General features: G+C 41.2%; 1 protein-coding gene across 1 annotated transcript in view; it reads left to right on the top strand.

The window, feature by feature from the left end:
• The first annotated feature begins 524 nt into the window (after nt 1-524).
• Nucleotides 525-14,909, top strand: part of olfml2a (olfactomedin like 2A) — a 45,881-nt gene continuing 31,496 nt past the window's right edge. The window contains 1 exon segment of the mRNA NM_001102975.1: nt 525-717. Coding sequence (NP_001096445.1) covers nt 649-717 — 69 coding nt within the window. The 5' untranslated portion in view covers nt 525-648.

Here is a 14,909-nt window from a genome sequence, read left to right as displayed (position 1 = left end):
CCCTTATTAATGTTCAAGTATTGGAGTTTTGAAAACCCTTATGTGTAATTGTGAGTTTTAGCAAAAAAAAATTCGGAATTTGAATATCGATAAGTCAGCCCCTACCATGCAGAAAACCTATGATACGGATAAATTGATTTTCTTTTAAACCCACTCAGCTTTGTTTTCTAAAATCTCTTTCATATAAAATGTATTTATGATATATATATATATTTCCTTATACATAAATATGTCAAAACAGATATGTCCTTACTGCTGGAGAACTGCAGAGTAAAATAATTTTAATATAAAAGAAACATCACAGGGCTAGTCAAACTAAAGCATGCACTCTGATATGTATCTCTATTTGGGTAGCAATCGATCAGGAGGCTCAACAAGAAGTGATTGTTATGGAAGCAAAATTTTGTGGGCACTAGGCAGATCTTTTTGTATTGGTAGGTGTAACTCCATGCTCCTCCTCTCTAACTAAACAGGCAGGGAAACAGCAATCCGGGATCAGTTCACTATCAGAGCTGTGAGAGACAGACCAGGCAGCCTCCCCCCTACTCCTATCAGCCTGCACTGCCTGTCCCCTGGCTTACACACTACTGGCTCCCAGCAACTTATCCTCCATCCACCACCACCAGGGTTTGAGCAGCACCAGCAGCTATGTGGGACTATAAACACTTTCTGCTCCTCTCTTTGGCCTTTACCTCCACTGTAACAGCACTCAGCAAGGTAGGAAGATTCATGGACTTAATATATGATATGTGTGTATTGCACTGGGCTGTATAAGGATAGCTGGGCTCTGGAAAATATCAGGGCACTTCAGTGCTGGAAGTGTTTACATAAAAATGCCTTATCTGTCTAGTATTATCAGTAGTTTTATGTTACTTTGTTATCACATCTGTACTCTCTTTTCCGGATATTGAGCAGATACCTTTATAGCTGTCTCTGTGAATGGGAGTGTGTTCATTTTACACATGGAACTCCTGACAGTTCTGTCTACAAGGTGGCCATACTCGAGCAGATTTAAACTTCTGATTCAACCCCTTTATACAGATTCAGCAGGTTGTCTGCTCATGTGTGGGGATCAAGGACCGCATCAGCTTGTTAATGACAAATGTGTTAGTAGGAAGGCTGCTCACACATAGGCACTGTTTATCCATGGACACAGACTTCCTATTTGATAAAGTGCAGGAAAAACCCTTGGGAACAACAGAAAGTAGTGTAAAATAACTAAAATATCAACCGTTTGGGAATCAAAAAGTTTCTGCAAAATTATTCCTCAGTCATTTAGTGTGGCAAATGTTCTGCTGGCTCAAAGAACAGATAGATAGATAGATAGATAGATAGATAGATAGATAGATAGATAGATAGATAGATAGATAGATAGATAGATGATAGATAGATAGATAGATGGATAGTAGAAAACAATTAGGGATGGATTGTGTTACAGAAAAAGATAGATATAGAAAGGTAGTTGGAGATTGGTTATTGGTTGTTTTGCTTTGCAATCATGTATGCAGTGGTGTAACTTCACAGCGCCAGACCCCCCGCAAAAATATCTTCAGAGAGGCCTGGGACTCGCTGCAATGCACTGCTCCCCACCCACCACCTGTACCACAGCTGCTCTCTGCCCGCAACCCGTACTCCTGAGACCTCTGGGTCTGCTTCCTCTATAGTTATGTCCTTGCATGGATGTCAAATGTATACACCCATTTATTGTACAGTGCTGTAGAATATGTTGGTGCTTTACAAATATGTGTTATTATTATTATTAATAATAATAATAATAATAATAATAATAGGCAGACACCAAGACAGATCAATAGTTGATTCAAGGATACATGAATGTATAGCCAGATAGGGACAGATATATTCATCTATAAACAAACCCTTTGATACTGAAATTTGACAGATAAAACTGGGCTTTTACAAAGACATATAGATATTTGACAACTGTGACTACCATCATAAAAAGAAACAGTGCCATAAAGTGTTCAATTGACTGAACCCTTAGTCAGCAAAATCAAAGCTCATTATCCTGGCACATCAAGCCAATGCTCTGACATTAGGGTTAAGTGCTATGCATTCCCATTCACATTTGCTAGCAGCTGATTCTTTCCCTCAGGCTTTCTTGGTCACATCCCCTGAGCCAGTGTTCTACTGAAACCTCATTTAGCTGCCAGATACACCCCATAGCAATTACCCAGATAAAATATTAGGCAGCTCTACTTTACCAGCCATGCACATTTAGATATGTTTAAGAACCAGAAAACATAGACTCTACAGCCCCATCATAAAAGTACTATTACCAGCGCCATAGAGTCTTCACGTTTCACTTTGATCTGAGTGGTGCCGCGTGTTCTCTGGAAGCCCACAGATCGGTGGGATCAAAGTGCCCCAGCACTAAAAGTGATGTAGAGCTACTTAAGGATCACACGTGTGGAAGCACCTGCTTTATGTTGCTATTTGACATCTGTTTTTTAGTGTGATTTTTGTAGTTACCTGCATGCAGTTTATATTACTCACATATAAATATACACAAATACCTATTCTAAACAATCTTCTGATGGTAAGATCACTGTAGCAGCTTTGGATATTATGCTTGTCCAAGAAGTCACCCAAGCCATTCTGAAAGGCATTAATAGAATCTGCCTTTATTTTCTTGTTGTTAGGAAGTGGTACTGGTGCTGGCCTCATACAGGGTTATTTAACAGCTCACTGTGAAGCCCATCCATCACATTTCTAATCCGGTGAATGGAATACAAAATCTTCCTTACGCCACAAATGTTTGCCCATTTTTTATATTTTCTCCCATCACTCCATTAATACCAGGTAAAATGGGTGCAATGGTTGATCCTTATCAGCCGGTTCAAGACCTTTGTAAGTTGTTGTACCACGAACAGATGAACTTGCAACTTTAGGAATGCTCTATATGTCACAGGGCACTATGTTAGCTTTTGCAGGTTTATGTATAGTTACCTTTTATTATACATACCACTGCCAATGTACATCGTGCTAAACTTTCTTTACTTATTAGAGAATAAGAAAAGCTTAACATGTGGGATGCTGACTTGTATGGCATTCCTTGTGATCTAACTTGAACCTTGAATTCTGGGCCAATGCTCCTCTATAAAGAGTGGGGGACTAGGTACTATATATTAACATGGTAGCACTATCTTGCCTGCACTCCTGAGTGTTCAATTTGGCGCCATCAGCTTGTGTATGAGCTCTACTATGTTTCAGGCTTGAAGGCACTACCTTGAACACTTGGAAGAGCAGGCAAGATGGCGTGTGTTATAATTCATAACTGCTGAGTTTTCTCATTATTTAAGGTCAATGTGTAATTGATTTTAGATTAATAATTTGGTAAAAGGCTGTCCAGCCCTGATGTTGACACAACTGTTATATTTATTTCCGTTTCTCCCTCTGGTTTTATTTTGCACTTTCACTAAAACTGTTTCAGGTGTTTCTCATAACTGCTCGCTATACATTTAGATCTTTTATTTGTACAGTATGTTATGCTCTTGGCTTGCATGTATAGGTTTAATCTAGACAATTGCTTGAGCTGTAACTCTTGAAGTCCACAGATCCCACATAAGAGCGGTCCGCGCCCACCCTCTAATCTGGAATCCATCCCTCATGAAGTACTCTGAACAACAGAGTCTCCAGTAGAAATCCATTAGTTTTGGACAGCTGTTCCCAGCAAGTTCTGCTAAAAGTAGACATTTAACCTTTTCATTTCTGGAGACGCCAGCAAAATCTATTCATAAACAAGCAATATACTAACTTTTTTTACATACTATATGAACATGGGCATTTGGGAATATAGGCAAGAGTTGGAACTCTGTTATACCATATAAAGTTTTTCCCTGTATCTTTAATATAGAACACTTCACAACACTAATACAAGGGAGGAATCAGAGATAAATGTGGAGAGGCATGTGAGATAAAACTTTCCAGTCTCATTCCTATTCATAAAAATGTCAACTGAAAATGGGGCACCATGGAAGGAACTGAAAAACAAAAGCAGACAAAAATTACCTTGCTGGAGACGTCTCTGTACTTAATATTTAGCTCAGAGATCTTCAGCTAAGGAATCTGCAACCTGTGGCTCCACAGCTGTTGCTAAAGAATGTCCAGTAGTTAGAAGGGAGACATCCATTTAACAACAGTTCACTGAAGGAACTAAGTGGATTATTTACAGCATCTCTGATGATAAGGAAAGAGATTGAGAGTTTGTAGTTAATGCAAAGCTGTGCACACACAGGCTGATGTTCCTGTGGACTGAACTCAGTTTTATCCTGAGAGGTGTAGCTGCTGCTTCTTATCAGTCAGTGAGGTCCTATACATAAATACTTAGTGGTTATCTTGTAACAAGATTTCCACCATTGCTTAACCAAACATCAGCCTGATCTTGTGATGGTCGCATAGAACAGGGATCGCCAAACTTTTATAGCCATGATCCACAGTCAAATTAAAGTCAAATTGGGGAGCAACACAAGGATGGAAAAGTTCCTGGGGGTGCAAATAAAGGTGGCCATACACGCACCGATATTATCGTACGAAACCTCGTTTCGTACGATAATCGGTGCGTGTATGGCATGTCAGCGAGCCGACCGATATCGCAGGAAGCTGCTGAAATCGGTCGGCTCGCCGATCGGCCAGTTAGAAAATTTTGATCGGGCGCCATAGAAGGCGCCTGACCAAAATTCTCCCTTCAGAGCTGAATCGGCAGAAGGAGGTAGAAATCCTATTGTTTCTACCTCCTTACCTGCCGATTCAGCCCTGAATGGTGTGTGGCGGATCTGACGATGTTTCGTGCGACCGACGGTCGTACGAAACATCGTGAGATCGCCACGTGTATGGCCAGCTTAAGAGCTATAATTAGCTTTTTGTTAGCTCCTATGTGGATTAGCAGCCAATAGGAGGCTCTGTTTGGCTTTACACTGGGTTTTATGCAATAAATTCTTGCCTCCAAGCCAGAAATTTTAAAATGAGCACCTAATTTGAGGCCACTGGGAGCAACATCCAAGGGGTTGGGGAGCAACATGTTGCTCACGAATCACTGGTTGGGGATAACTGGCATAGAATCTAAGTCTAGTGATAGTGGGCTGTAAATGATCTTAACTGTCTGGCTGTCTTATTCTTAGAAGTAACTGGGTGTCATATATTGAATTTCAAAGTTCAGCAGAAGATAAAGGAGAAGGTTGCATTAGCCTAGGGTGGAAATTATTGGTGACTAAGTAAGGATTCTGTAGCATCTGCTAAGGTAATAACAGGGAGAACTGTTGTTAATTGGCAGGTCCCAAAATGATTAGACTGCCCAATGCAAACTTCATAGCATGGATTTTCACTGGGTCTTATTGAATGGTAAGCATTATTTGGCATGTTTAGGCAACCACTGGAATGTACAATAACATGTTACGGTATTTTTCTTTATGTATGATGCTGTCATTTGCATCCAATCCTATAAAATGTCATATCTTCTACTGTCAATGGATAAAAGTCCCCCAGTCGTTTAAAGAATATATTGTCCTTTATCACCTTTCTTTTTCTGAGAAAATGATTCCATGGAGCCAAGGGGATCTATATATTGCCACTGTCTTGGCAATGATCAGTTAAGATAAGACATAAATGGGCAAGTGCAGTATGTTTCTCCAAATTTATAGCATGTAGATGAACATTACTAAGTAGACAAGTCCATACTTGCTGTGGTGGCAATGTGTAAAATTCTGGAACAACTCAAACAACTTTGACTGCTCTGCCTTTTTAAACAGAATTTCCGCAGTAACAAAAACCACAAACACATTCTTAATTTATTTCTTCAGAGCAAATTCAGATATAACTGACTTCCAGGAGATTCTTACGCTCACCGGCTTAGTTTAACAATCCTGTCATGGAGCAAATATCCTAATTTTTTAAAATACTCATTTAGTGAGTTCAGTTTTTGGCCTTTTGGCGAATTGGCTATTTCAAAGTTTTGCGAATTTTTCCATAGTTTTCCAAATTTTTTGGCAAAGCAAACAGATTCGGTCATCACTATCCATAGTTCCTTACTGACTTTTCTAATCTTCTGGGGTTCCGCATTTATTTTCTGTACATCTGTCATCCAAACGTACATCTGTCATCTAAACTCATTTTCAACAGATTAGTTCAGCCAGGCCTGGACTGTGATTCAAAATAGGCGCTGGCATTTCAAGTACACAGAGGCCCAAACAGTCTCCTTATGGCATCTTATAGCAGCCCCTTTGGCATTTGCCAGAATTCACAGATTCTGTCTGGGCCTGAGTTCAGCCATCAAAATCCTAGTACCACTGACAAGACTAAACTACCTATCTGCTATCTTTCTTGGAGACTCAAGATCATTTTGATATTGTATATCCTATACTATTGTCCCATCATATTTTTGTTACTAAGAAAAATTTGGACCACATCTAGTAACCCATAATCTGTAGCAACCAAACAGATACTTGTTTTCAAACAGTTGTCTAGTAAATGATACCTCCTCGTTGTAATTGTGTATATGGGTTACAAGACCTACTGCAAAACATTTTCATTACCATACACGTTTCCTAATACATTAGTGATTTTATGTAGAAAACTGATCTCTGCTATTATTTCTGCAAGGTGAATTCTTAATAGCTCCATTACTGGAGAACCAAACAATCTGCATTTTTTATTATAGAGAACTTCCAGCATGCACATTACAATGTCAAGCAGATCAAGTCTTTATAAAACAGTACATTTTTATATACACAGTAGTAACTTGCATATAGTGGTACCAATGTATATTATTATCGCAGGCTGAGTATTATGGTGTTGCCAAGTAATTTTACAGACTGTATATTACAGTACACACTTTTTTCTGTTATTATGGAGTCCAAGGACCTGTGCTTCCTAATTAAATAATTTTCCTGCATGTGCATACAATTCCACTTACTGCTCCCAAACTCCCTCAATGCCACCATTGCACCGTTACACCTGCATGGGAACATATTGAACTGGTACCTTAATACTACAGTATTTCCTTCTGTGCTCAGAAAATGTATTTGGGACTGTGTGTCAGCATTGAGTTGGGCTGACTATTACCACCCCATTGTAATGTAATGCATTGGACTGCTCAAAGCAAGACAAATGCATTTGGATAAATTGACGCATCTATTCTCTGTCAATTTGTTAACAGTTTCATGACTGTCAGGAAAAAGCTTATGATTTCCCAATGCATCTTTACTAAATCTGCCCATTAGTTTCTGATATTATTTGGGGCATAGTCAGAATAGAATACTAACAGCAGCAGTTTGTTAACAGACTATACAGAGAGAGCACAAGGAGCATTCCATGGGATTAGAGATCTTTAGTTTAGTCTCATAAATACAAGAGATAACACAGCTACACAGGGATCTGCTGAATGCAGACATTTTGAAGAATATTTCAATGTTTCCTTATATGATATGATATATGATAATGTTTCCTTACCTTATGCAGCCTATATATTTTGCTGCAATTCTGGTTTATTTCAATCAATCATTTTAGTTGGGATTCATCACACCTGTTTGTCTGCGGCAAGTACACAGACCTATGAAATACATAAAAATGTGTAAGGCATTTCAGCAACTCATCCACCCCAAACAGTTGTGATAATTTTATCACTGTCATCTGTGTAGAGCTCTACAGATATCAGCCATGGGTCCCATGCACCTCTGCAAGTTCAGATCTTTACAGAGCAGGACCCTCTTTCCCTTCTGTATGAACAGTATCTGTATGTCTGGTTTGTACACTAGTCTGTATGTCTGATTAGGTACCCTAGCCTGCCCAGCACTAACCTCGCACATCTCCTAACACACTTTAGGTCTGTTACAAATGTGGAGGTTTGGCTACTTCTGCCATCCATCAGGAAACAGCAATGGACACCAAACGTCGATCCTAATATGAGTGAATAAGGGCCCTAATGGGCCTTCAGTCTCTTTAGACAACAGGCTGTTTGCAAGTTTGGATTTGAGCATCTGAATTAGGCTGTATCTGTGATATTAAACCTGCGGGTTATGGATACATCTTTGGCCAAATTACATTAAAGTGTTATTTGCATGTCTCTGTCTATACTTCCTTAATTGAAGGTTAAAGCTCCTCATTTTGGGTTATAGACAATACTATGGGGCTGATTTACAAAGACACGAATTCGAATCCGAATTGGAAAACAAACATTTTGCGACTTTTTTGTATTTTTTGCGATTTTTTCGTCGCCGTTACAACTTTTCATAAATTGTCGTGACTTTTTCATAACCATTACGATTTACGCGAAAAGACGCAACTTTTTCGCAACCGTTACGATTTGCTCGTATCTTGTCGCGACTTTTTCGTATTGAGTGCTCGTAAGCGGCGGGCGAAACTTTCAGACTTAGCATGATTTTGGAAGCCTCCCATAGGGCTCAATGGCACTCTGCAGCTCCAACCTGGCCCAAGGAAAGTCTCCCATAGGGCTCAATGGCACTCTGCAGCTCCAACCCGGCCCAAGGAAAGTCTCCCATAGGGCTCAATGGCACTCTGCAGCTCCAACCTGGCCCAAGGAAAGTCTCCCATAGGGCTCAATGGCACTCTGCAGCTCCAGCCTGGCCCAAGGAAAGTCTCCCATTGGACTCAATGGCACTCTGCAGCTCCAACCCGGCCCAAGGAAAGTCTCCCATAGGGCTCAATGGCACTCTGCAGCTCCAACCTGGCCCAAGGAAAGTCTCCCATTGGACTCAATGGCACTCTGTAGCTCCAACCCGGCCCAAGGAAAGTCTCCCATAGGGCTCAATGGCACTCTGCAGCTCCAACCCGGCCCAAGAAAAGTCTCCCATAGGGCTCAATGGCACTCTGCAGCTCCAACCTGGCCAAAGAAAAGTCACCATACTGAAGCTTGAATGAATCCGAATCTTTCATACTCGGCGCGAAAGCTGCGAAAAAGTCGCAACTTCGTGCAATTCGTAACGGCTACGAAAAAGTTGCGACATTTTGCGAAACATTCGGAATGGCTACGAAAAAGTCGCGAAAAATCGCAAAATACCGATCATTACGAAAAAAACACATTCGGACGCTGTCGGAACGTTCGTGGGTAAGTAAATGTGCCCCTATGTGTATAGCATGAGGCATGTGTCTACTTGAGACCGGACACTTTGCATTCACTAGTGGAAAGTTCCCTGTGTGAGGGGCACAAAGTGATGGAAGGTGGACAGGGATGTTTTGCCAGCTGCTGTTTCCCTCTGCATGTCAATAGCAGAATGCCCCATGTGCAATAGCCCTTATGCTGTAACTACATATTAATTTAATGTTCCTGGTGGAGTGTTATCATGATAGTCTTCTAGGGTCACTGGCTGGGCTCCCAATCCAATTTCATGATATTCAAAATCTCCTGTCTATTCAGTTAGGGGCACCCCATGTACTTTACAAGAACATTTCCAATGCAAACCCTCATGAAAAGGATACACTGCAGCCAACACCAGCCTCAATTTGAAACAAAAGTTGCACATCTGTGAGTTAAAGTATGCAGGAATGTAATGTTTATTCTTTAGCCCAATAAAAAGTATTTTTTAATGAGTACATTGTTTTGTTTCAATGTCTCAATATAGTGAAGTATAAATGTTGCGCAGGAAAAGTTCCTCGGGAACTAAACGTTTCTGGCTCTCAAGCTGTTGCTCTGGGAGAGTCCTGCAATTTCTGAAAGCAGTTAAATGCTGCTTGTGTCAGAGCTTCTTAGAAAATCACTGTAATGGGAAATGCGGCTCTGCTGCTTTTACCCACCCATAAAAGAGGTGGGACAGTGACTAAATGTTCCAGCTGAAGTCTCCTGAGTATAGGTGTTTCTTTGCCTGCTGTCTAAGTGGGGGTAGACATTATTATTAGGATTCAGAGTGGGCAGCACAATAACAACTTTACTGCATGATCAGTTTCATAAGGGCTAATGGCCTCAGACGAACAAAAACTTATTGTTGCTTGGCTTGACATTCATCGGAAGCTGGGTAATTAAAATGTTATGATTGGCCAGGTTTTAACTTTAGAACAGCAACTTCTTTGGTTGGAAATCAAATATATAGCAAGGATATAACCATATCGTTATGGTGGGTCCCCATGGTCCTCCTGAATACAGTGACATTATCTATAATAACAAATAGTCAAGGTAATAAGGTAAATAAGACAAAGTGCATACCTAGTTATAAACCAGTTTTGGATCACAAAAGGTAATTCTCTCAGGTCCCCTGAGAAAATGAAAAACAAATACAGTTATAAAGATTTCTATTCTTTATCAGTGCCTAGCTGCAAAATAGTCTGAATATCAATTGAATAGTCATGTATTCTTTAAGTATAGGATTGCTTTTTTTAGGCATTTTGCCCAAAACATTTTCCCTTAGTGATTTTGAAATGAGTCATCCCCTAAAGCATGCACTTGTGTGTTCTTAGGTGAGAATTGTGGTCAAATCATCACTGTTTTGATGAGATTTCCATTGCCAGCAACAGAGGTTCCAAGCATGTTGGTGCTGCATTTTCATCCAATACACATGCTTGAAATCACTATTAATGTGCCACGGGCCTTACAATATTATTTAACCAGAGAAATTACATAAAATCAAAACGTATATTTTGATCTCCCAACAGCCATTGGTACTGTGCAATTGCTATGTTATTTTGAAGTCTGTCACTCGCACCACTGTCTGGTTGATAGGGAAAGTATCAATAATAACAGTACAGCATTTTCATCTCGAACTTGAAAAAAACAAACACATAGCTGTTATATATACCATAACCATCATTTATTTTTATAGCACTCGAAGCTCAAAGACCTGGATTAAAGCACTAGGCCTTGTGGAGCTCTCTTCATATTTTAGGTCAAACAAATGGCATCACTGTGCCGGCAGGCAATAAAGCAAAAAGGCGAATGCAGGATTAAACAAGCTAGGGCCCACTATAAAGCATACAGGGGTTTAAGCAGAGTGCAGATACAGGTAGTGGACCCATTATCCAGAATGCTCGGGACCAAGGGTATTCAGGATAAGGGGTCTTTCCGTAATTTGGATCTCCATACCTTAAGTCTACTAAAAAATCAAACCCAACAAACTCAATAGGATTGTTTTGCATCCAATGAGGATTATTTATATCTTAGTTGGGATCAATTACAAGGTACTGTTTTATTATTACAGAGAAAAAGAAAATCAGTTTTAAAATTTTAAATTATTTGATTAAAATGGAATCTACGAAAGATGGCTTTCCGTAATTCTGAGCTTTCTGGATAACAGATTTCCGGATAATGGATCCCATACCTGTACAGGCAATTTAAACAGGTAGGCAGATGTCCAATGCAAGTTACACAAGCGGTTCAGAGCTCAAAGTCCAGGCAAGGTATGCTGTATATTGCTCTACAATCCTACTTATTGCTTAGTTGAGGGGCAACCACAGGCCAGTGGCAAGCAGGGGAACAGATCTAAGTCCAAACTGTATGACTAGCAAAAGGAAAGAAAGGAAGCACATTGGAAAAGTAATGGCTGGAATATCCAGCCAGGTAGACCAGCAGCATGACCAGCAAGGTGAATAGACCATTGGGAAATGGCAGGGGATTTGACTGAGGTACTTCAAGGCAAGGCTTTAGAAATGAGCTGCATATACTGATTAAAGCAGTTCAGTTGATCCCAGTTGGAGGAATCAGGGCAAAGAATACAGATTGCATAGTTCTGTTTCACGTGAGGATTATGATCAGGTCTGGACTGGAATTTAAAAACAGGCACTGGCATTACAAGTGCACAGAGGCCCAAGCAGCCTCCACCAGCCCAATAAATAGTGACTGTCTATGGCATCTTACAGCAGCCCCTCTGGCATTTGGCTGAATCCACAGATTGCCCATCTGGGCCTGTTTTAAAATTCACAAACCAGCCATAGACAATTAAATGTAGCCTACTGTGTCTGCAATGCATGCGTTGCAGGCTGCTTTGCCTTTAATGATTTCTGTACATGCGTGTGATGATAAAATAGCTGCTTAGTATAAATAAGGAGAACAATAGCTGTGTGGTCTAATGACAGCACCCTAGGCCTGGAAGGGACACGCACATTTTATTTTTCGGATGCCAGATTTCCTGTCATTTACACATGGCATTAGGAAAGTTTGGCATGAGAATGCAACAGAATAAGCGCATATTGTTTCTCCAGCACCTGTAAAAATATCAGTCAAGGCACTTCTTTAGCAATTAGCTGTAAAAGAGATGATTGTCTTTTGGACTTCTTGGTTTTAAATGTGGAGGGCAAATGCTGCTAAAAATGCTACGTTGATCTTGACAAGGGGAAAGATTTTTTTGTGTTTAGTTTTGTGTCATTGGCAAAGTCATTAGAGACAGATTAAATAAAGGTGGGCCCAGTGGATAACTCTTCCAGTTAGAGTGTGTGCCAACTACTCATTGCACAAAATTTTCCTGGTTGATGTATTCCATAAGGTTTAGGAGCACTGTTGCAGAATGAATGTTAAATCACTATGGAGGGTGCCAATTTGTTAGGCACACCCAGTAAGCCATAACGCTAACCTTCAGCACTGGACCACTGTACTGTACCTCTTCTATAAAAAACACATTGGTCCAGAGTACTTGGCTGAGGAATGTGCCTTCGCCATCTTTTCCCATGGCCTGGTTTGCTACCACTCCAAAACCAAACAGGTAGATTAACTGGCTCCTAATAAAATGTATTGTGCGTGAAGGTGATATGATAAGTACTATCTCCTATGTCTGCCAATGACAATTAGTTCAAGCTACAGTGCAAATCCATAACACCAACTCCTCTATGGTGTATGCTTTAACCAAAATGTTTTAATGTTATTAATGGATCCACACTATGAATTTGATTTTCAGCAGCAGAATAACTTACATTTTTTGGGATAAATCTGTGCAAATTAAGCACAATTGCTCATTTTCTACTTTAATTACTACAATAATTAATCCTTATTGGGGCAGAACAATCCTATTGGATTTAATTAATGTTTTATTGTTTTTTCAGTAGACTTAAGGTATGAAGATCCAAATTGTGGAAAGACCCCTTATCCGGAATACCCTTGGTCCCGGGCATTCTGGATAAGGGGTCCTATACCTGTATTAACAATGAAGGTGAGAAGGTTCACATAAAACACTACCTAGCGACAACAGCTTACCTAAAGTATTTTTGTCTTGTGCAAGGAAAGAATGTGATCCAGTTGAACCGGGGCACAAGGCCTGCTTACACAGTCTGGTAACCAGCTCAGAGGAGTAGCAGCCAATACAAATCCTAGCTTCCTCTGCTCATTGTAATACTGCCCACTTTCCCCTCGCCTTCTCCCTTTTTTTGGAGCTAGACACAAATACTCACTGTCAGACAATGAAAACAAATCATAAAAATGTCACACAGGGCACTTTTCCTTTCAGAAGGAAGAAGTGTTAAGTGTTTTGACATATAAAAAAGGGCCCTAGGGGAGCAAAAATAGTTTACAGCTATGTCTGCGCCAGCTTATTGAACTACAGCTCACAACATCCTGCCACAGAACGTTAACTGGAGTTGTGTGTCACTAATAAACAGTATATGGTGTTGATCCTTGATTTACAGGGACGAAGCAAGCTGCAAATCTAAAATGGACTGCATATTGTGGTTTGGATTTTTTTTATGGCAACTCTTTTCCATCTGCAGATGTAGGAAGGGATTGGATGTGGGATAGCAGGTATAGTAGGGAGAGATGGAGCCTATAGTAGCAGTAGGATAATAGCCTCTGGGAAGGGACTGGGGCTGTGGGATAGCAGGTATAGTAGGGAGAGATGGAGCCTATAGTAGCAGTGGGGGGATAATAGCCTCTGGGAAGGGACTGGGGCTGTGGGATAGCAGGTATAGTAGGGAGAGATGGTGCCTATAGTAGCAGTGGGGGGATAATAGCCTCTGGGAAGGGACTGTGGCTGTGGGATAGCAGGTATAGTAGGGAGAGATGGTGCCTATAGTAGCAGTGGGGGGATAATAGCCTCTGGGAAGGGACTGTGGCTGTGGGATAGCAGGTATAGTAGGGAGAGATGGTGTCTATAGTAGCAGTGGGATAATAGCCTCTGGGAAGGGACTGTGGCTGTGGGATAGCAGGTATAGTAGGGAGAGATGGTGCCTATAGTAGCAGTGGGGGATAATAGCCTCTGGGAAGGGACTGTGGCTGTGGGATACCAGGTATAGTAGGGAGAGATGGTGCCTATAGTAGCAGTGAGGATAATAGCCTCTGGGAAGGGACTGGGGCTGTGGGATAGCAGGTATAGTAGGGAGAGATGGTGCCTATAGTAGCAGTGAGGATAATAGCCTCTGGGAAGGGACTGTGGCTGTGGGATACCAGGTATAGTAGGGAGAGATGGTGCCTATAGTAGCAGTGAGGATAATAGCCTCTGGGAAGGGACTGGGGCTGTGGGATAGCAGGTATAGTAGGGAGAGATGGTGCCTATAGTAGCAGTGAGGATAATAGCCTCTGGGAAGGGACTGTGGCTGTGGGATAGCAGGTATAGTAGGGAGAGATGGTGCCTATAGTAGCAGTGAGGATAATAGCCTCTGGGAAGGGACTGTGGCTGTGGGATACCAGGTATAGTAGGGAGAGATGGTGCCTATAGTAGCAGTGAGGATAATAGCCTCTGGGAAGGGACTGTGGCTGTGGGATAGCAGGTATAGTAGGGAGAGATGGTGCCTATAGTAGCAGTGGGGGATAATAGCCTCTGGGAAGGGACTGTGGCTGTGGGATACCAGGTATAGTAGGGAGAGATGGTGCCTATAGTAGCAGTGAGGATAATAGCCTCTGGGAAGGGACTGGGGCTGTGGGATAGCAGGTATAGTAGGGAGAGATGGTGCCTATAGTAGCAGTGAGGATAATAGCCTCTGGGAAGGGACTGTGGCTGTGGGATAGCAGGTATAGTAGGGAGAGATGG

Source organism: Xenopus tropicalis, chromosome 8, assembly GCF_000004195.4.
Source record: "Xenopus tropicalis strain Nigerian chromosome 8, UCB_Xtro_10.0, whole genome shotgun sequence".
Classification (NCBI taxonomy): Eukaryota; Metazoa; Chordata; class Amphibia; order Anura; family Pipidae; genus Xenopus; species Xenopus tropicalis.
This window is presented reverse-complemented; position numbering and strand designations above follow the sequence as displayed.